General features: G+C 33.9%; 1 protein-coding gene and 1 long non-coding RNA gene across 2 annotated transcripts; one reads left to right on the plus strand and one right to left on the minus strand.

Annotated features, from left to right (window-relative positions):
- Nucleotides 1-7200: 7200 nt before the first annotated feature.
- LOC140225944 (uncharacterized) lies at nucleotides 7201-16692 on the plus strand. The gene is made up of 4 exons (XR_011900781.1): nucleotides 7201-12236; nucleotides 12530-12684; nucleotides 13355-13475; nucleotides 16549-16692. It is a non-coding gene; the product is annotated as an uncharacterized lncRNA (long non-coding RNA).
- Nucleotides 16693-17361: 669 nt separating this feature from the next.
- On the minus strand, nucleotides 17362-22313 carry LOC140225945 (uncharacterized). Its single transcript, XM_072305986.1, has one exon. The coding sequence runs from the start codon at nucleotides 22311-22313 to the stop codon at nucleotides 19116-19118; it is 3198 nt and encodes a 1065-aa protein (XP_072162087.1). The 3' UTR covers nucleotides 17362-19115.
- Nucleotides 22314-22514: the final 201 nt, after the last annotated feature.

Consider the following 22514-nt stretch of genomic DNA (forward strand, 5'->3'; position numbering starts at 1 on the left):
AATTATAAAGCTACCGTACTCATATCGTCACCTTCCAGGCAAAGTATCACAAGCGCCATGCGACATTTAAAAATTTCCGCCGCCATTTTATTTTTTTACAGAGAAATTGTTCAACGAAGCTGTCCGAAAATCTCACTGAATTTTCTTCGTGCTGCCGATAAAATTTAGTGAAATTTTAAAACAGATTCAACCAACGGTCTCTCGGTAAAAAAATTAAATGGCGGCGAAAAATTTTTAAACGTCGCATGGCGCTTGTGATACTTTGCCTGGTAGGTGACGATATGTAATCAACACTTTCCCAAAAAACTGTCAAAGCCAGTATCAAGATATCGACATGAACCTATGTGGTTATACTTTTGGAAATATCAATGAGCCATGTAACGGGAAAAAGGGACTTGCACATAAGTCCCCTTCTTTGGCAAGGTATTCAACTATTCATGGAAGTTGCAGGATAAGTGATTTTTCAAGCCCAATTCATATCCATGCTTTACAGGAAAATGCCCCTAAATGTTGGAATGAAGAATCTCTAATGTAGCATCTGCAACTTGCTCATTTTTGGCGAATCTGTGATATTTTATATAATTAATCTCTGAATTGCAGTTAATAGATTTGTTTCATTTATTTTTCCAGATAATAAATCGCCTGTTAACTTTGCAGACATTCTCATTTTTGCCACTGCTGACGAAAAAATTCCCAGTCTCGGTTATTTGTCAGATAGACCAAAACCACGTATAAGCTTCATTGAAGGTGTGAACCCAACAGCATCAGCATGCTTCAATCACTTACGTCTCCCACTGGATAATTTTACTTATGAGTCCTTCAAAGAAAACCTCCAGGTAGCTTTTTTGAAGTGTTCCCGGTTTGACCGTTCATGAAGAGAGTGAACCTTTAAGATGCCTTTCTTAAGAATACAGCTGTGCTAACACTTTGTGCCTTTTTCCTCGGTCCCTAGACTTTTCGAGCTTTTATTGTATTTTGTGGCCTTTTCAATAGCCTATTTTTTATAACCTTCTTTGTCATTTTGCTTGGCAATATATCTCTTTTGGCATTCCACTAGTATCTACCTTATGATAGGTTGTATGTTTTCCTCTTAAGTCATTACTTAATGAGTTGACTACTCAGTACTCATTTTATGTTACCTTTTTTTACTCCTACGTTTTAAGTAACCTTTTTTGTGTCACTTTGTATTACAGTTCTATGTGTTCCTCTTGAGTCATTTCTTAATAAGTTGACTACTCAGTGTCTTTTGTTACCTTTCAGGTAACCTTTTTACGTCATTTTGTATTAATTTAGGCACAGACGTTCTCTTGTGGGATAGACAGGCCGTTATTTATTCTTTTTGTACTCCTACGTTTTAAGTAACCTTTTTTTTGTCACTTTGTATTACAGTCCTATGTGTTCCTCTTGAGTCATTTCTTAATAAGTTGACTACTCAGTGTCTTTTGTTACCTGTCAGGTAACCTTTTTTACGTCATTTTGTATTAATTCGGCACAGATGTTCTCTTGTGGGATAGACAGGCCGTTATTTATTCTTTTTGTACTCCTACGTTTTAAGTAACCTTTTTTGTGTCACTTTGTATTACAGTTCTATGTGTTCCTCTTGAGTCATTTCTTAATAAGTTGACTACTCAGGGTCTTATGTTACCTTTTTTTATTCCTTGTAACTCTAAGGTAACCTTTCTTATGTCATTTTGTATTGATTCGGCTCAGGCGTTCTCTTGGGGGATAAACTGGCCGTTATTTTTCTTTCTGTGATTTGAAAACTCGCCCACCAAGGGATGGTATTTGCCAGTATTCTTTATAAATTTATTTTTATGTTTGTCTTGGTTTTTTTGGATGGAACCAGTCTAATGCTGGGCATTTTTTTCTTTTTTCCTACCTTTTAAAAGGTCTGTAAAAAACATGTCCAACAGCTAAGCTGATAGCAGCTTAATAGCAGCTGGCTAGGTCTTATGTTACCTTTTTTTATTCCTTGTAACTCTAAGGTAACCTTTCTTACGTCATTTTGTATTGATTCGGCACAGGCGTTCTCTTGGGGATAAACTGGCCGTTATTTTTCTTTCTGTGATTTGAAAACTCGCCCTCCAAGGGATGGTATTTGCCAGTATTCTTTATAAATTTATTTTTATGTTTGTCTTGGTTTTTTTGGATGGAACCAGTCTAATGCTGGGCATTTTTTTCTTTTTTCCTACCTTTTAAAAGGTCTGTAAAAAACATGTCCAACAGCTAAGCTGATAGCAGCTTAATAGCAGCTGGCTAGGTCTTATGTTACCTTTTTTTATTCCTTGTAACTCTAAGGTAACCTTTCTTACGTCATTTTGTATTGATTCGGCACAGGCGTTCTCTTGGGGGATAAACTGGCCGTTATTTTTCTTTCTGTGATTTGAAAACTCGCCCTCCAAGGGATGGTATTTGCCAGTATTCTTTATAAATTTATTTTTATGTTTGTCTTGGTTTTTTTGGATGGAACCAGTCTAATGCTGGGCATTTTTTTCTTTTTTCCTACCTTTTAAAAGGTCTGTAAAAAACATGTCCAACAGCTAAGCTGATAGCAGCTTAATAGCAGCTGGCTAGGTCTTATGTTACCTTTTTTTATTCCTTGTAACTCTAAGGTAACCTTTCTTACGTCATTTTGTATTGATTCGGCACAGGCGTTCTCTTGGGGGATAAACTGGCCGTTATTTTTCTTTCTGTGATTTGAAAAATCGCCCACCAAGGGATGGTATTTGCCAGTATTTATAAATTTATTTTTATGTTTGTCTTGGTTTTTTGGATGGGAACAGTCTAATGCTGGGCATTTATTTCTTTTTCACTACCTTTTAAAAGGTCTGTAAAAATTTGTCTAACAGGCTAACCCAAATTTCTAATTTTTTGTTTGATTTATTTTTCCCTTACCAAAATGGGGTATTTGACAATATAACCACTAAGAATTTTCTTTCTCCAGTTTTTTTTATAATTACTTGTTTGATGGTAGCCAATTTTGGGTTCTCTCTGTCGATTTGCTTTAAAATGTATGGTGTTACCTATGTTTGGTTGAATTCCATAGTTCACCCCTTATCTGTTCTTACTGTTGGAAGTAAGTTTGTTTCATGCCAAAAGAGGTTCAAGCAAAATCAGCCAGATCTTTTCGTGGCTTGGGTGTCGTAGAATTTTTAGCATATTTTAAGTTAACTGGTCACTTACTTTCATGGACCTACACGCGGCTGCTTTCCGAATAACACAGATTCAGTGGGTTATTTTGTAACTTTTTTATTCATGTCTTCATTTCAAACCTAAGTGAAACAGGTCATTGTGAACAATTATGAAATATTCACTGTATCAAAACAGGTTACTTTGCATTATATTTTCATCAAAAAATAAAATAAATTTATTTGTTTCATTCACTCCCAAGTCTTTTTCTGTTCAGTCTCATGTCCGTTAAGTCATTGAAGTTCCCAGGATAAGTCTTATCTATCTCTCACTGGGCGTCAGGACACTTAAGATTATCTATCAATGGTGATGTGAAGGTTTTCTGTGTAAACTTTTAACTTTTTTTATGGTGGAAAGAATAGTAATTGATAAGATTTGTTCAATGCATAACTTAGGTATTCAAGTTTAGAACCTAAATAAGTAGTTTAAGTAACTCTACATTTAGTAATAATTAAAATTACGTTAATTAGTTTGTTATTTTTAATAATTTTAGTAATAATTTCAATCGCCTTTTTAGTCGTGCGGCGAAGCCGTATAGACTCTAGGTTTTGCCGGAGGCTAAAAAGTGTTCACACTTTTAGGCTAAGTCCAAGAGGAGAATTGTCGAAGAATAAATCAACATCTGAGAACTCATCGGTGTATTTGGCTCATTCGACATGTTACTTGTGCGATGATTTTGCAATTTGATTGTTGACTGTATGAACGTCTGCGAGGAACCCAGGCCAAGTTCATCAGATTTCTGATAATTTAGCCATGGTTTGGTAGCGTTTAGCAATCAACCGTGACCATAATGTAAAGAACCCACACAGGTGCCTTTCGGCGGAATGTCGCCCTATGGCATTCTTTATCATCAAGTCACTGTTTAACATCTACTGTTAATTAGCGTTTAGCAACCAAGTATAGGCAAAATTTTCAGAACTTATACCTAATTGCAAATTCCTTGCACAAGTAACATTTTCAATGGGCCAGGGTAATTGCAAGAGGAGGATTATTGAGGAACCCAGTAACACCTGCGGTAATCTTATCGGTGTATTTTGGCCCATTCGACATGTTATTTTTGCGAGGAATTTGCAATTTGATTGTTGATTCCTGTATAAACGTTCGCGAGGAACACACGCCAAGTTCATGACGTTTCTGATCACTTTGCCATGGTTTGGTAGCGTTTAGCAATCAACTGTGACTATAATGTAAAGAACCCACACAGGTGCCTTTCGGCGGAATGTCGCCCTATGGCATCCTTTATCATCAAGTCACTGTTGAACATTTACTGTTAAGTAGCGTTTAGCAACCAAGTATAGCCAAAATTTCCAGAACTCATACCTCAGATGTTCAAAGAGTGTTAACATGTGTCGCCAAATGGAATTTCTGATCATTTAGCCATGGTTTGGTAGCGTTTAGCAATCAACTGTGACCATAATGTAAAGAACCCACACGGGTACCTTTCGGTGGAATGTCGCCCTATGGCATTCTTTATCATCAAGTCACTGTTGAACATTTACTGTTAAGTAGCGTTTAGCAACCAAGCATAGCCAAAATTTGCAGAACTCATACCTCAGATGTTCAAAGAGTGTTAACCTGTGTCGCCAAATGGAATTTCTGATCATTTAGCCATGGTTTGGTAGCGTTTAGCAATCAACTGTGACCATAATGTAAAGAACCCACACGGGTACCTTTCGGTGGAATGTCGCCCTATGGCATTCTTTATCATCAAGTCACTGTTGAACATTTACTGTTAAGTAGCGTTTAGCAACCAAGTATAGCCAAAATTTCCAGAACTCATACCTCAGATGTTCAAAGAGTGTTAACATGTGTCGCCAAATGGAATTTCTGATCATTTAGCCATGGTTTGGTAGCGTTTAGCAATCAACTGTGACCATAATGTAAAGAACCCACACGGGTACCTTTCGGTGGAATGTCGCCCTATGGCATTCTTTATCATCGAGTCACAGTTTAATAGCGTAAATAAGCAACCAACGGTGGCCAAAATGTCAAGACTCCAAACTGGTGCTTTTTGGCTGAATTTCGCCCAATAGGATCTTTGATGATTTATCAGTAATGGTTGATGTTTATGTTGATTAATTGTTACTGTCTGAAAGTGAATCCTGTGGGAGAATACTATAGGGTTGCTTCAAACAAGTTTTAGAATTTTTTTCCTTAGCGCTAATGGACCCTAAGGGACAACTTCAATTCATCGAACTAAAAGTTTTCAATGTTCATAACCATTTTTTAACTGTCAGAACTCTCTAGACCACATTTTATTCATGATGAATTTAAAGAATATCGCTGTCAAAAGTTGAGTTCTCCTTCAATTTAGCATTTTTTGTCATTACCTTAAAGACCATACGGAAAGTGCTAAATCTACGGAAAACTCAACTTTTCACAGCAATATTCTTCAAATTTATCATGAATATAATGTCGTCTAGTGAGTTCTGACATTTAAAAATGGGTATGAACATTTAAGGCTTTATTTTCCTTGAATTTAAGTGGTTTTTCAGGGTCTACGGTAAGAAAAAAAAGTCTAAAACACGTTGAAAGTTACTTGAACCTACCCTATAATGTTGAGTTATGACTTCAACTTTCATGAACCCTAACTTGTGCCTTTCAGCTATCATTTACCCATTGTTTGCTACCCCTAACCTATCATCTGATTAAAACGAACAGAAGTCATGTTGGTTTTTTTTTGGTCCAATTTCGTCATATGGCATTCTTATCATACAGGGTTACCGAAAAGTTCTTGACCCTTCCTATAACTTTTGAACGAATTGAGCTAAGGAAATGAAACTTTCGGAATCTTCGTATCTCAAAGGGGCCCATTTCGAGGGGGTCGAAATTTTGGGGCCCCCCAATTTTTTTTTTTTTTCAAATAGCAACCCCTATCTTGTGATACCTCGTTCGAAAGAGCATAAATAACTAAGAATTTTGGCGCAAACCGCAGATCAATATCTAAATTTTTGACCGAGTTATGTTACGTCAAAGGTCAAATTTGATCCATTTTCAAAAAATCATAACTTTGGTTCAAATTATCGTATAGTAAAAAATAAAACGGGAAAATTTAACAAATTGTGTTCGCTTTTACGTAAAAATTGCAGAAATCACTTCCTTTTAATTTTAAGGGCGGCTCGGACTCCCAAATACGTCAATTCAAAGGTCATTCAATTTCCTTGCGAAATAAGCCAATTTCCTCCGGATTTGCCTCCACATTATCTTAGCAAGGTCAAAATCAGTTCTACATTACGTTGGAAAGTCCCCGAATTTCGGGAAAAGTTAAAAAAATGAAATTTAATATTTAAAGAGTGTTATCATGTCTCTTTAAAATTTATTTCTGTATCATTTACCCATGCTTTCGTAGTGTTGAGCAATCAACTGTGATTAAAATGAATAGAATTCATACCCTTTTTTTTTGGCCCAATCTTGTCATATGCCCTTCTTTAACATCGCGTCCCTGGCGAAAATCTATGGAATAAGTCTGTAATAACGTCTCCAATTGTTGTTACAACATCATGAATTTAAACCTTTTTTTATTTTGAGTTGAAATCATTCTCTGATGTTAAAGAGATTTTTCGAATGTTCAAGTATCTTAATATGATTTAATTGGATAACTTACCTTCGGTGTGTAGCATGGAGCATACAGTCAGAAGTCATCATTGCAATTTATCTGAGTCTGGTCACAATCGCGTGTGGTTTGAGTGTGGCTGTTATCACTAAAAAGTACTCTTTTACATAAACATTTTTCTCCTCATCGTAAAATATTCAGTTTTATCATTAAGCCAGGTAAAGAAACCCTTTTTTTCAAAGCTTATATTTCAAAATAATGTTTCTCTGTTGTATGTGTATACGGAAAAGCAGTCATATTCTGCGTTTGAAAATTTTTCCTGAATCTGAACAACCCGAACTTTAGACATCCTGTCTAGGGAGATACAATTGATAACTCGGAAACATATTTATATTTTAGCCTTAAAATTTGTTTGTAACTTTTGAGGAAGAAAAAGGTACTCTCAACCTTTAGATTTTAAAATCAATGGAAAAGCCGTAGAAACTATTTATGTAAATTAATGAGCGAGTAAGTCAATAATCAAGAGAAATTCTCTTCTTATTAATGACAGTCCCTTACAATTCTTCTGAAAACTGTTTGACCTTAAATATATTTATCCCTTATTCTGTGGCGTTTTTGAGTCAAAGACAATAATGTGGAACTTTAGAAGAAGAAATTGAAGTCTTTGTTCCCTTTGGTTACACTTTAAATCGAAGTAACCTTTTTTGAGACACTGTAGTATGTCTTCTTGTTATGAAGCCGAATCAGATTTATCTTTCGAAACCTATTCTAAAATATTGCAATCTATATGTTAAGCAACTTTTAACTGTCATTTTGCATAATTCACAAATTTTATCTAACGTCCAGTAAATTCAGAGAATGTTAATTCTCCGTTTGGCCCTTTATCTCCAAGACGAAATGTCCTTTAATTGTTTTCTTGTTTTCCACATATATGCTTTTTATTTTCAGACGACACAGAAAATCAGATAAATTTACTGTAAGAGCCTGTGGTTATCAATGCCATGGCAAGGAACTGTCATTGATATGAAGACTATATCTTTTGATTTTTGAATTATTCACTTATTATTAGACTGAAATGTTTTATTTTTACATTCCTTTGATTTTATAATCTGAAGGCAGATAGTAAAATTTTTTCTATGCTTTTATCGTCTTTTAACTAGCGGGGCGATTATTTAAATATATCGACTCTACTTCGCCTTTTACCATAAGACATAGCCCTATCCTAACCGTGCAATGTATTGCAAATTGATGTCTTATTGGGTTGGTTTGAATTTTAAGAATCTGCCCTTTGCTTGCTTCTATTTGACATAATTGTCTTGTTATTTAAATGATAGTAATCAGTAGGTATTGATTGACCTAACTCTTTTCGAATCTAAGGAAGTATGAGTGTGTAAGTTAATTCCTGAATATTTTCCAAATTTTTATATTTCAAATCCGTTTTCCCATATTTCTATTGTTTTTACACCTCAATTTTGAAGCAGTATTTATTGACCCAATTTTACTGCAATTTAAGAAAGTACGATTGCGTAATTGAAGCGGTATCTCATACTCTCTATTTACTTTTTTCATGGGGTGTCTGGTGGGAATTTCAAACTTGGAACCAGAAGTGTATTCTATTCTTTTAGGTGTATGTTTTAGTTTTCGTAATTTAATTCTTTAAACTTATAAATTATTATATATTATAATGTCATATTCACTTTCATTATCCAGAATCGATGGCAGATATTCATTATAAAGCAAGGAGGAAAGTGATGTCTTTTTGAAATCCGTATTGTAGAATGTATACAATTTTATTGACGAAGTAATTTTTCAAATCTCTGGAATATTGCTTCTCCCGAAAATTTGGAAAAGAATCATCTGTCCCTGTAAATCTGCTCCGAATAGTCGAAATTATACCTTTTCTCCTTACCCTTACATCGACTGAGTTAAGCAGAAAGGAACCAACCCACATTTTGGAAAAAATTGAGTTATGAGCGGTTTGGATCTCCACTCTCCACTATCTATCGCCGAAAATTCAAAGTTTTGTCGGAGTAATTTTTCCATAAATTGAACTTGAAGTTTATCTTTAACATTGAGTCTTATGTAGGAGTCAACCTTTACACCCTTTTTTTTCGGTTTGATTCCGATGTGGCTTGGTTTTTTTCTGTTCAACCCCTTTTAAATGTCGATTGTTTCTCGTGGAACCCTTTCACTTAAAATCTCACTTTTTTCCTCTAATGTTGTTCCTTTCAATTAATCTGTCTTCTGTCGGTTCTTTTCATGAAAGTCCCATTATACCCTGGAGTACAATAGAGTCGCCAAATATTGGATTGCGTTGAAGTCACTCCTTGAGGCTGTTTTGTTCAGTTCTCTGGAGACTAGTGTGCGGCGACTAGCGGCGACGCATACGCAGAGACTCGCGTTCAGCGCTCCCCACCTCCCCACTCTCGATTCTGCTCCGTTCGTCGGCTAGGTCCACACACATTTAACCAGCCAAGTAGGCCTGTATTAAGTCTGAAATTGAGACCATATATGAATATTATTCAGGAGTAACAAACATTAATGGATTCAGTATGGCTTTGGATATCTATTTAAAACAAAATTTGTACAAATTAATATTGATGGAATTTGAATAAGGCGAAAAAATACAAGCAGTCCTTGATTTCTCCATAAGCCACCATGTTAAAAAATTCCGTTTGGTTCACACTTTGCATAAGTAAGAAATTAATCTTTGTATGAATATTATCCAGGACTAATTTACATCAATAGATTCATAACGGCTTTGACTATCTAATTATAGCGAAATTTCTACAAATTAATATCGATGGAATTAAAAAATGTTGAAAAAACACAGGGAGTCGTTGCTTTTCTTGTAAGCCGTTGTGATAAGAAATGTCGATTGGTTCACACTTGGTATAAGTCAGAAATTCAATTTATTATGAATATTATCCAGGAGTAATATACATTAATGGATTCATTATCGCTTTGACTACCTTTAAATAGCAAAATTTGCAAAAATTAATGCTGATTGAATTATAAAATACCAAAAAACACAAGCAGTTCTTGATCTCTCCGTATGCCGTCGTGTTACAAAATGCCGTTGGGTTCACAAATGGTTCACTGTTTACGAACCACACGCGGCTCGGAAACGCCTGTTCATGGATTGGCTTCATCGGCGCTCCAGTACTTTGTGACTTTATTGTACTCTATGCTTATATCTAGAGTTAAGAAAATTCGATTATCAGCTGACTGGTAGCCGGCCTTGCCTGGCCATGGAGGCCGAAACGAGTGTACCCAAATGACCGATATTGAGGGATAAGGATCCGGAATCCTGGTATGTTTGTTAGAGTCCCTTTATACCCCGTTTTACGACAACTCACTTTTGTTTAGGCCCCTTTCAGCCCAACCCTGGCCCAACTAAAACTAAAAAGTGAGTTGTTTTACCTTTGGGTATAGTGGGACCAAAGACATAAAGACGGAGGGCTAAAATCAAGAAAATGAAGCATCTTTTCAACCACCTCTCCTATTGGGTAGATGATTGGCGGCGATATCGGGACAAGTTTGAATTTAAATATAGGGCGGGAACTGAATGAAATAATTGCGGAAACAAAGTATACTATGTTGATTTATGCTTATATTCACTTATTCACTCATATTTCTTTAACTGTAGGTTAGTCTTGGTCTGTCGTCGACCGATTAATTTCATTTGGGAGTGACCGTCATGTAGAACTGTAACGACCTGTTTGAACCTGCATAACCACCATGAGCAGAAGAAAAACCAACTTTATCTGAGATTACTGCCTATTACCAATCAAGAGTAGGTGTAATATAATAGGACGCAGTCCCAACTTTCTTAATATATTCGTTTTAGGCATTTAAAATACGTGTCGAAGAAGAATTATGGAAAAATTAAGAGGACAAGTTCAAATCAAATTTCCGTTTGCCGTTATTGATTCCCGCGTTCATTTACACACTAACACAAGCACCCAGCGTCAAACCAGGTTTCACTTGTTCCCCGTCCTTTTAGATACGACCTCTCCGTCTGTATGTCTTTGAATGGGACTGTTCTTTCATTGATTCAGGAAACCTAACCTTAATTTTTATTTGAATGTAAACTGGTGTTTTGTATTTTCTTTTTCTATTTTTCTTTGCGTCTTATAGGCAGAGCAAAATCGTAGCGTAATCCCAACCGCGATGTTTTTCTTCTAACTCATGTAACTTTTTAAAATGAGCAATTTTTACATATTTCAATTCAGTTTTGTATCGAATGTATTAGAGAACCTCAGACAAAATGTAAAACTGCTTATCGTGTTTGTCAATAATTACCTCTTAATTTTCCTCTGTTTCGTACATTCTTCCGGCATTGGGCTGATTTCAATCATTTAAGGTGATTCGTCAAGCTCAAGTGACGCGGTCGAACTGGCATGCCATATATCGCATCTTTTATGTCAAAAATCTCGGCAGATTTTGAATTTTCAGCAAAAAAAAGGACGATAGCCCCTGCGCATGAGCCTGAAGAATCATTCTAAACCCGAAAATAGGCAAAATTCAGAGTAATGAAAACAGGATAGTGTTTCGATAAAAACCTCGCATTCCATACCGAAATCGCTAGCTGAATTGAATGCGAGGTTTTTTCCCAAACTCTAACCTGCTTTCATTCCTCTGAATTTTGCCGATTTTAAGGTTTAGAATGATTCTTTAGGCTCATGCGCAGGGGCCATCCTCCTTTTCTTTACTGAAAATTCAAAATCTGTCGAGATTTTTGACCTAAAAGATGCGATATATCGCATGTCAGTTCGACCATTTTTTTTGAGCTTGACGAATCACCCTAAACAATTGCCCCTAGTAGCGCCTTTAATTTATTTATTGGTTTCTATTACCTTGGGTGGCAGGTTTGCATAGGCTTTGATATTCTGAAGTGAAAATCTGTGAGTTTTAAATTTCCATTTTGTTTGAAATTTTATACCGTAATTCCAAGTTTAAATCTTGTTGGAGTGGTGCGATGTTATTGTCTAAAATCAACTGCATCTTTGAATGAAGAGAACAAAATAATAATTTTTAGTAAGTATAAAATATATTATATTTCAACATCAGAGATGAAGCATAACAGCAATTTTTGAAATTTAATACTTATAATAAATACCGATTCTATTTTATGTTGTTCTACATGAAATATTTTTGAATGACAATATGCCTTAAGGAATAAGCTGATTTTAAAGAATACGTTAGACAATAAGGAGGAAGGAAGTGAACCGTGACAATTATTGTAAATCTATATAAGAGAAGTCCTTTATTCTTCCTCTCAATATTTTAATGATTATCTTATTTTGATCAACTGTAACTTCTTTTATAATATTTGTCAATTTCATACAGGTTTGTGCGCAGCCATTTTGCATTCTGCGCTGTAACAAATATGTCTTCGTTTGTCTCTGAGACATGGTTGCTTCCTTTCTGAATCGTTCTATTCTAATATCAGATATTGCATTGTTTTGATGAAAACACAACATTTGAATCGGTGAGTTATGAATTTGGAAATTAACTAATTGTATCTTTATCCTAAGAATTGTATTTATATACATTTATTATTCTATTTATATTTACAGATAAAATTAATTCAAGTCATATTTAACTATGGGATCTTGTGATTGGATGAATTTGATATAAATGTCCAACTATTTTTTCTAGAATATGATTTGAAGATGAATTATTGAACTTTTTTTTTTATGTTGACATTCCTTCTGAAAGTTGTTTTCTTTTTTAATTTAACATTTGGTGTATGTTTTTGTATGAACCGCAATTTATTTGCAGCCAAGCAATTGGGGGATGGAATCTGTACAAAGCAGAAGTTGACGATTGAAGGCAGTTTGAAGTCTCTAATGCGGCCAGTGTCATTACATTTAACATTGTCCTGTTTGTAGAGGACAATTAAAACTTTCACCTGAACCTATAGCCGGTTAAAAGTTGTAAGTGTTTTTTTATGTATGTAATTTAGGGCCGGATTAGCTGTAGGGTACTGGGTCACATCTTCATAGCGGTAAATTTAGAGGGGCGGCCAATTTTTGCAATCGGAAAATTTTTTCATTGTGATAACTGAATTTGAAACGAGGAAGAAAAAAAAAAATCGAGACAGCAGTGGAGCGAAGTTAAAAGATGATTGCAAAATGTATGAATGGAGGGTGTTGATGGGATTGGCAAAGCTGTACCCTTTTAATAAATTGGCTTATTCTAATGAATACCTAACGAATTAAGAAGGAGGCAATTGAAACATGAGAATTTTACCTAATCTCCCTACTTGCCTTGATTTTAACGAAATCATGTAGCAAATGAATGTAATACAATGGAATATATTTTAAATTTAATCCGAATAAGTATAAACTGGATCTCTTTTATTTCTATTCCCAGTTAGCAACACTTTATAATAAATATGATTGAAAGTGAATTACAACACTGAAACGTCATTATTGGAGGAATCCAGCTTTTCACAGATTTTTTCCTTTGTTGTTTTGTTTATATTTGGAAGTAGTATTATACCTTTGCAAGAATGAAAATGAATTATGTCAGCCGTGCTCATTGTTTTCAATAGTGGCTGTTGAGACACTAACTTTTAATTTTAATCCTTCGTAAATATTTCAGATAGATCATCACTCATCCTAAGTTAACCAATCAGTGAATGGAAATGTACCTATTTCATTTTCTTAAGCCAATGGAAATCTGGAATAGCTTCTTCTGCCTACATCGTTGGATTCCTCATTAGGTAAGTAAGAAAGGATTTTATAAGTCTTTCTTTTAAGGAAGGTAATATCTATGCGCAAGACATATTCACATATTTTTTAGATAGAGCAAATTTTAACGGTTACCTCATCCAGGAAACCCATAAAGCAGTTGAAAGATCATGATCTTTATTGCAAAGAGCGTACAATTTACTTGTAGAAGAAAATTCTCAATAGTTCTAATCTTTGTTAAATCCTGAGAAGCAGGAGTTGACTATTTTAATTCTGACCATGTCTTTCGTTTCATCTCTCTTTAATCGTTAAAAAAAGAGGAAAGACCCTAAGAACTTGGCTTGAACTGATTTAAACGGTGGTTGATTACTGCCAGTTCCCTTAAAGTGGGTAGCGACGTTCGAATACAGGAAACATTTTAAGTATAATATGTCAGAGTCCAAAATTAAGACTTGTAATGGGATGAATATTAAAATGAGGGATGAGATTTGTAAGCCTTTTCAGTGTCCATTAGAAAATGAAGGTTATGTAATCTGTTAACAATAATTTTGAATCTGTAAATATTTATCATCTATCGCATGATGACAAGTTTGCAACCTGTATTCATCTGACTTGAAAATCGTTGACTTTGATTGAAATATTTTTAATTATTTGGTATTTAGTTTTTTAACATTTTAAAGGTGGATCTAATACTCTGCTATTGTTCAGGATTCAATGAAGGTAAAGAACTATTGATCTTATTCTTTAGAAGTAAATTTGATGATGGTAGCAATAACCTTTATAGTTTGGTTCTAAGATATTTATTGTTTGTGGATTTAACAAGTTTATCGCATGAATCGCATCTTCCAATTCCAGTGCACCTAAATGGCAGATGCACATCTCTTTCGTTCACATCTATTGGTGGTAGTATCGAAGGCATATTTTGAAATTGTGGAGCAGGAATATTGTTAGCCATTTGGCGTTTTAATCTTTTTCGTTCATGAGCTCCCTTTCTGTTACCGCCACTGGTTTTGATGTTGTATCGTCTAGAAATTGTATTGAAATTTCTTACTTCTCTGTTTGGTTCTCGAGAAAATTCTTTTAATTTTTTGCCATTGACATTTTGCGTTTTAAGAAGTCTACCTTTTTTTTTTTTGGAGATATATGTTTTTTTAATTCCTGGAATAGCCTTTTTTTTCTGAAATTTAAGTTTTTTCTGTCTGCTGTGACACTTCCGAGCAAAGTGTTATGATCTAATTTAATTCTGTGATCTGTGATATTGCTTAATGTGACTGAGATGATGTTTTTTTTTATGATCTGAACATAGCCTTCTTTAGCTTTAACCAGCGTACTCGCTATCTTTTCTGGTAAAAACCAATACGTTTGTTCCTTAGAGACCTCAATTTTACCTTGAATTTGAGCAAAGACAGTTGCTGTCATTTGTTCTGTTAACAAAACAGCATTTTTCAGGAAAACATCATAGAATGGAGGAAGAGTGGGCTTTTTAATAATACATGTGCCTCTACCTTCTTTTATGTTGTTGTATCTATCTGGATATATATCATACCCTGATATTATAGTTTCCGGCACCTGTGCATCTGTGTTGTAATATTTTTCCTCTAATTTTATTTTTGGTTTCATTTTTTTGCTGAAGACTCACTCCAAGAAATTATTTCTAGAATATCTGTATGATTTAAAGTTTTTTTGGTTTGGGGGATCCCGGGTATAAAGATTCAATTCAAGAAAATTTTCTGAAGACTAATCCTAATTGCAGTCAGCTTAGTTTTTTTGCGGTTCCTTTGTTTCGGCTAGCAAGTGCTTTTGCCACTTGTATCCAATCTAGTTTAAACAAAGCATAATATAAGCATAAATGAAACGGTTTTAACAGGAAGTCGGTGTGACATATATTCATGTCATATCGCTGTAAAGTATATATAGAGATTATAACTAAGGTAATGTTAATTACATACTATGAGAGGTAAAATTATATAGTACACAGCTAATATAATATATAATACCTTAAAGAACTTATTTTGATAAAAATTTTTATCCAGTACCATTATTTCTGTACATGTGTCTATGTTGTTGTGTGTAGCCCATTTCTTCTATCTCCACCCTCAACTTATTTGGGGTACAGAGAAATGAGTACCTTACTTTACTCACATTTACTGTGTGGGCAGAGCTGTAGGACATAATCATAAAAAATGTATGAGAAATGTTCGCATTGATATTCTCTCTTTCTTCACCTTTTAGCCAATGTGGCTAGGGAGCCACGTTAACACCATTGCAACCAATTTTGTTCACTACTGTAGAAGACTTTTCAAATGAGAAGACTTTTTAAATGACATATTTTAATTTTTAATGTATGTCCATCATATTTTACTTTTTAATACTTGTGAATGTCATTCATATACCATACCTCTCCACCCTTAAGCTGAAGGGGGGTAGAGAGGAAGGTTTACCAAGTACATTCAATTTTGTATCGTCTATAGACGACTTTTTAAAGGACAAAATTTAATCGTCTGTTTGTGTCAGGCATATTGTTTACCTCTCCACCCCAAGCAGAAGTGGGGTAGAGAGCCAGATTTACCAATTACATTTAGTCTGATATTTAATGTTGTGTACGAACAACCTAAAAACGAATTTTGTCTATTTTTTTTTTTGAGAGTTTCTCATCTCATTTAGAACAGAAAGAAAATAGAAATGAATTATCTAACACATTTGCATTGTTTTCTAAAACGGTTTATGGAGACCCGTTTACCCCTCCACCCTCAAGCAGAAGTGGGGTAGAGAGACAGATTCACCAATTACATTTAGTTTTGTGTAAGATGATAGAACATTTTTCAAATGTCACAATTTAATCGTCTATGTATGTGTTTCATATAATCTACCTCTCCACCCTCAACCAGAGGTGGGGTAGAGAGTCAGTTTTACTGATAACATTTAATGTTGTTTATGAATTACCGACAAAGGAATTCATCTTAATTTTTCTGTAAGGGTTTTTGATTGTACTTAGAGCAGAAAGAAAATAAAAATGAATTATCTAATACAACAGCATTGCTAGGTAAAACGGCTTATGCAGATCGGTTTTTTTTTTCTAAAAAGCAACCTTTGTTTTGATTTCAGGCATACCTCTATTCATTTGAATGCCTTGTCTCCAGAAATGGAACCATTTGATACAACAAACTTTTTCTAATGTTTTCAAAGGATTCTGACTCATTCGTAAATTCTTTTCTCGCTAAAATATTGTGTGTTGATTTGCAAGATTTATAGTTACCAGAACAAAGAAAATAAGTGTTCTTGCAAGTCCTAAAACTTTAGAACAGTAGATTTAAACTCATTGCCAGATAATTGATCCAGTAAAGTCCATGTGTGTCAATGTAAGTTTCAATGTATTTTTATTGACATAACTTAATCGTGTATGTATTTTAATCATATTTCCTACGTTTTCATTCCCAAGTAAAGTGGGGTAAAGAGTCACGTCTACCAAATACATTTAGTTTTGTTTACAAACCATCGAAAAACGAAGATGGTAAAAATATTTTTTTGGTAGTTTTTGATTTCATTTAGAACAGAAGCAAGATAAATATGAATTATCTGAACCATATTCATTGTTTTGTATAGCCGTTTATCGAGAGTGATTTTTTACTTGAGAGTTCCTCATGTGTTTTGGGTGTGTCCAGATTCACTTAGAATAATCGGTAATTCTCAAAACAATTTCTCTTATTATTTTTTTAATTTGTTTTGTAAATTTGTTTATAATTTTATCTAGAAAGTTAGAAAATCTGAAGGAAAAAATATTAAGTGTGTAAAGTTTAACTTCATAATTACTAATTGTCGTATGTATCTTGATTTCAGGGTTGCTGTATTTGATTTTTATTTTTATCATCTGTAATAGGACCAGTCTTATGAAACGTAAGTACAAGTTTCTCTGTTTGTAAGTATGAAATTGAATATTATAATTTGTAGACGAGTGACACATTATTGATGACTAATCTAATTTCTGCAATGAATCAATAATACACCATAAAAACCTTCTACGTCTATTTTTTCTTTTGAAATCAATTATCTTTTGAATTGTAGGTGTTGCAAATTTCTGAAATTCGTCATAGGAATTTCTGTAAATTTTGTTCGTCCTTAGGGTGAATTTAATTTGAATTTCCTAAAATTAAGAAAAGTCACTATTACATATTTTCAAATATCTTTTTAACCGTTTATCTCATGTAATAATGTTAGTAAGTAGCGAGAAGAGCATAAAAATTCCGTACAAATAATTCTCCTCTGATTTCACCATTGTTACTCTATTATTTTTAATTTGATGTGAAACGGGATGTTCTGAGAGATTTCTTTAAATTCGTCTTTTGGAAAGTTTGGCCAGAGTAGAATGAAGTTTTGTTTTCTACAGGTAATGTCTGAAAAATCACGATAATTGCATCGGGAAAGTCTGAAATTCATTCTCAAATTCCCAATCTGCGTATGAAATTTCCGTTATTTTGACCTTTTCTTTCAAAAATGTTACTATTGTACAGGTGAACATTATGTCAGGGGTGTGGTTTCATTGTCGGTCACATTCATTGGGGCTGATGCTTTGGCAGTTCCTTGCGTAATTCGAGGATACTTCATCGTCAATTAAGGCCGGCGAGGAAAATATCAACGTAAAAACGCCAATTGTTATCTGGTTTTATCCTTTTTAGTTGTTATCATGTCTCACCACACGTGTTTTGGATGACTGGCGTCAGCCATGATGAGTATTCCCCTCAATGGAACGACTCTTCTAACAAAATGTTCACCTGTACTGTAGTAGCGTTTTTGAACTGAGTAGCACAGAAAACCGAAAATTTTTTACGCAGATTCTGAAGTTTTGAGTGAATCAGTCTTCGCTGATCCGTTCATTGTGATTTTTGAGGCATTATCTGTAGGAAACAACTTTTAGTTTTGCTCTGTCAAAAGTTTGCATCAGGTTCTTTGGCGTCTCTATATATATATTTGTAGATTACACACTTGTGCCTTTAACACTTCTGTTTATTTTCTTAACGGAATGATGGAATGCAAATTTCACCATTAACGATAACGATTCTATTGCCTGGTAACAAGACTCAGTACTTAAACTATATGTACCCCTAAATTTTACCAATAATAACCATTCTATTTCTTTGTAACTCAGTTTGCGTTCCTTATTAGGGTGTTTTTCTTTCTTTTGTGATCGGAACCTAATTTGCTGAAATAATCAAATTTTAAGGGTCGACCTAAGAAATTACTGTCTCATTGAATAAAATTTAGTGAACGAAGTATTGACACAGTGTTCAAAAGTAAATTGTACTTTCTTTGAATCAAGGAATATTTTTATTAAATGAACATAAATCTATTTGAAATAATCTAATTATTGATTATAACGTTAATTTTACGACCCAAAAATTATGCTAGAAAAAAGTAAGGTGGAGGATTTTAGTTGGAAATTGTTTTTCCTTTTTACTGTGTTTTCGGTATCTTTGTTAGTTGAATCGTTCAGGCGATATTTGAAAAAATGTAATTGTGGGATTTTTTAATTTTGAAAATGTCGAAACTTATTCATGGAAGAATAGCGTATATCTTTGAAAGTAACATGGTCATTTTTGTTTCTGTACTCGATAAAAGGGCATCAATTCTATTTAACTGAAACACCTGTTCTCTGATGAGTTTTTTCGGATACCTAATTAAAATCTAAGCCATATAGGCTTATGGAAAGACGTCACAGACTCATATGCACCCCCTCTACCTTTGAAGTTTGTGGCAATGACGTCTATATTTGATTTGGAATCCGTAGTTGATTCATTTTCGTTTATCAACGATAGACCCGCTTGTGTTATGAATTGTCTAAATTTAGATGTTGTAGCGTTCTGGTTATTAATATTAATGTTGAAATCCCCAGCAATGATTTTATTTTTACTATCATCAGTTTTAATGTTGTAGAATAATGAATCCAGACTATTAATCGGGAAATTCGGAGATTTATATACACAAACAATTAGTAATTCTTTCGATTTAATGCTGCTGATACTTAGACTTCCTTTTTCATTTATGATTATGCTTGAATGCCATTCTTGAAACATTTTACTGATTTTATTTGAAACAAGGCAGCAACATCCATTTGCTTGTCTTTTCATATGACCATCGACTCTTGATAAGCATGTAAAAACATTATTTGAAATGTCATCACTTTGCAATGTCCAAGTTTCTCCTAACAATATGAAATCAGATTTTATGAATGCTTCATTATTCCAAACTTCCTGTTTATGTTTGTTGTAACTTTGGACATTATGGAATACCAACTGTTTTTCAACCCTTTTTTCTCTAAGGAATTTGTATTTTGGAATTAGCATGCAAGTTTCCCATCTTCTCTTTTCATTTTGTAAAATTGCAAACGAATTTGATCGGGACAGAACAGGAAAATCCTTTATTATGTACAGTTTAGATGATGACTTTGCTCTTGAAAGTGCCACGTATAGAAGAGATTGTTTCATATTTTTGAATGTTTTTACTGCGACGGAATCATATGTAGCACCTTGTGATTTATGGATAGTCAAACCTTCTGCTACCATCAGAGGAAAATGCTTTCTCTCAATAGCGAGATTGTATTCTGAATTGAAATTTCTTCTAAATGTAGTAATTGATAGTTCAATGGGTGTTAAATCTTCTTTTATATTTTTGATTCTGATGAGTTGTTTATATCTCATTCTTATTTTCTGGCCACTTGAGATGTTTTCTAGTTGTAGCCATATTCTGATGGGTCGTTTTTCCTTTGTATCCGAGTTTGTTCCAAAATCAATTTTTTTTAGAATACCGCTTATTCCGTTGACCAATCCATCTTCCACGTTAATGTTTTTAAGTATCATATATCTGCCTTCAATTTTGAGCGAAATAGTCTGAGGCATATTTTCTGTATCATTCAATTTTCTTTTTTTATCAACAGCCCATTTGAGTAAAGAGTCTTTTGCTGTACTCGGACCATCTCCAATAACAATATTATCTGCATAACTCATGTAGCATTTTCCTGGTATTTCATTTAATCTTGTCTCATTCCATTCTGCTACTTCCTTATTTGTGTAAAAAAGTTGTATTGGTTTCTCTATTTTTGTCTTATCCGGTAATTTCTCATAGCATCTCTGTTTGAAGAAATTAATGTCATCCTCTGTCAATGTTCCTTCTCCCAAATTATTCAATGCTGTAATAAATTTTGTTTCATTTTGACGCATATTTTGTGTTAACTTATATACATCAAATAGATGCCACAAAGGTCTACGGAAAATTTCAATGTATGGATCATCAGAGATACTTCCGTACAGTGGTTTTCCTTGAACAGGTGGTAGTTGATTAAAATCTCCGAGGCATAATATTGATATTCCTCCAAACGGTAAATTTTCTTTGAAGAGATGTCTTAAGCGTTGATCTACTTTCCTAAACAGTTCTTCTGAAACCATTGAAATTTCGTCAATTATTATCAATTTTACCTGGCTAAACTTTGTTGCAAGTGAATTGCTGATATCGGCACCCAGATCTCCCATTACTTTTCGGTTTATTGGAATACGAAAGAGTCCATGTATTGTTGAACCGTTAATTGCGTAGCTTGCCTTTCCTGTTGGAGCTGTTAGTAATACTATGGGTAATTCGGGGTTTAAAGTTTCATTTTTCCAGAATATTCTACTGATTGTTTGATAAACTGATTGGATAAGACGACTTTTACCTGTTCCTGCCGGTCCGGAAATAAAGTGAAAAATCTGTGTATGTTCGTTTGTTTTAAAATCGTTAGCCAAGTGAAGTAGATAGTCGCGCTGCTCTGGATTTAATGATGATATTATTTCGAAATAATTATCTTCAGTCATTTTAAGTTGATTGCTCACAATGTGAAATTCTTCTTGAGTCCCCAGGATCGTATCCATTATGTCTGTTTCAGCATGTGGCTCATCTGGAATGAAATCGTCAATCTTAAATTTTGCTTTTAAATATGTATTGCGTAAATCTTCATCATTTTCCCTTGTATCCTCTAGTCTTTGAATGATACTCTCCAAAAATTCATCCTCGAATTTACAATACCTTTGTCTGTTTCTTTTAATCTTTGTAATGTTTTTCTCAAATACTTGATAGATATCTGTTCTAAGGATTTCTTTTCTTTCATCTCTCCATGGCCAGAAAAGCATCACGTTTGTCCTGTAATAATTGTAATCGTCTTTGTTGACACTGAAATTTTTAAATCTGATTATTCTATCCGTTTTTCTTTTGCGATACGTGATAGTTTTAGAATTTTTTAATATTACATTACAATCAATATTATCTGTTTGGTTCTTTTCTATAGCTTTATTTGTCTGTGAAGTTTCATACCATGCTGCAAAGTCAGCAAGACATAATCTTTCAAGCTTTTTGGGTCTTTCACTGTAATAATCAAGTATATTTTTGTCTATTATATCCTCTGAATTTGAATCCAGTTTTTTTAATTCTTTTTCAAATTTAACTATCATCACTCTTTCCTCAGGAGTATTTGTCGGAATAAATTTTACTACACTGCTTGAAACAGACATCGGTATTTGCAATATGTTTAAAGCTGCCTCTTGAACGCTCATCTCTGAATTATTATAATGAAGATTTGAAATTTTTTTAAGTTTTTCCTTTAATGGTAGATTTCCTTCTTTTGTCTGATTTAAGATCAGTTTAGTTGCACTACTCATTCCATTTTCACTCTTATTGATGTAATCTATCACATATGTACAAACTGCGTAAGGATCTAAAATAAACTGAATGTCTTGGTTTGATCTGAATAAACTTAATAGTTTTGGAGAATAATTATTTGTCCATGCATCTTTTGGTTCTCTTCTGTAAATGACTTTGTGGCGAGACAAGCTACTTCTTATTGCCAACATGTATTCTTTAAATGACAAATTTATTTGCAACAAAAATTCTTGAAAATTACAATTTTCTATATTGATTTCTTCAGATAGAAATGTTTTAATTTTCTTATTGTTGTGTTTGTTAATAGAATCATATTTTTCTTTTAACAAGTCTGGTAGAGGCGATAAAATATATGTTTTATCGCTTGGATAAAACGGAATACCAAATCGGCA

This window comes from Bemisia tabaci, unplaced genomic scaffold (assembly GCF_918797505.1).
Source record: "Bemisia tabaci unplaced genomic scaffold, PGI_BMITA_v3".
NCBI lineage: Eukaryota > Metazoa > Arthropoda > Insecta > Hemiptera > Aleyrodidae > Bemisia > Bemisia tabaci.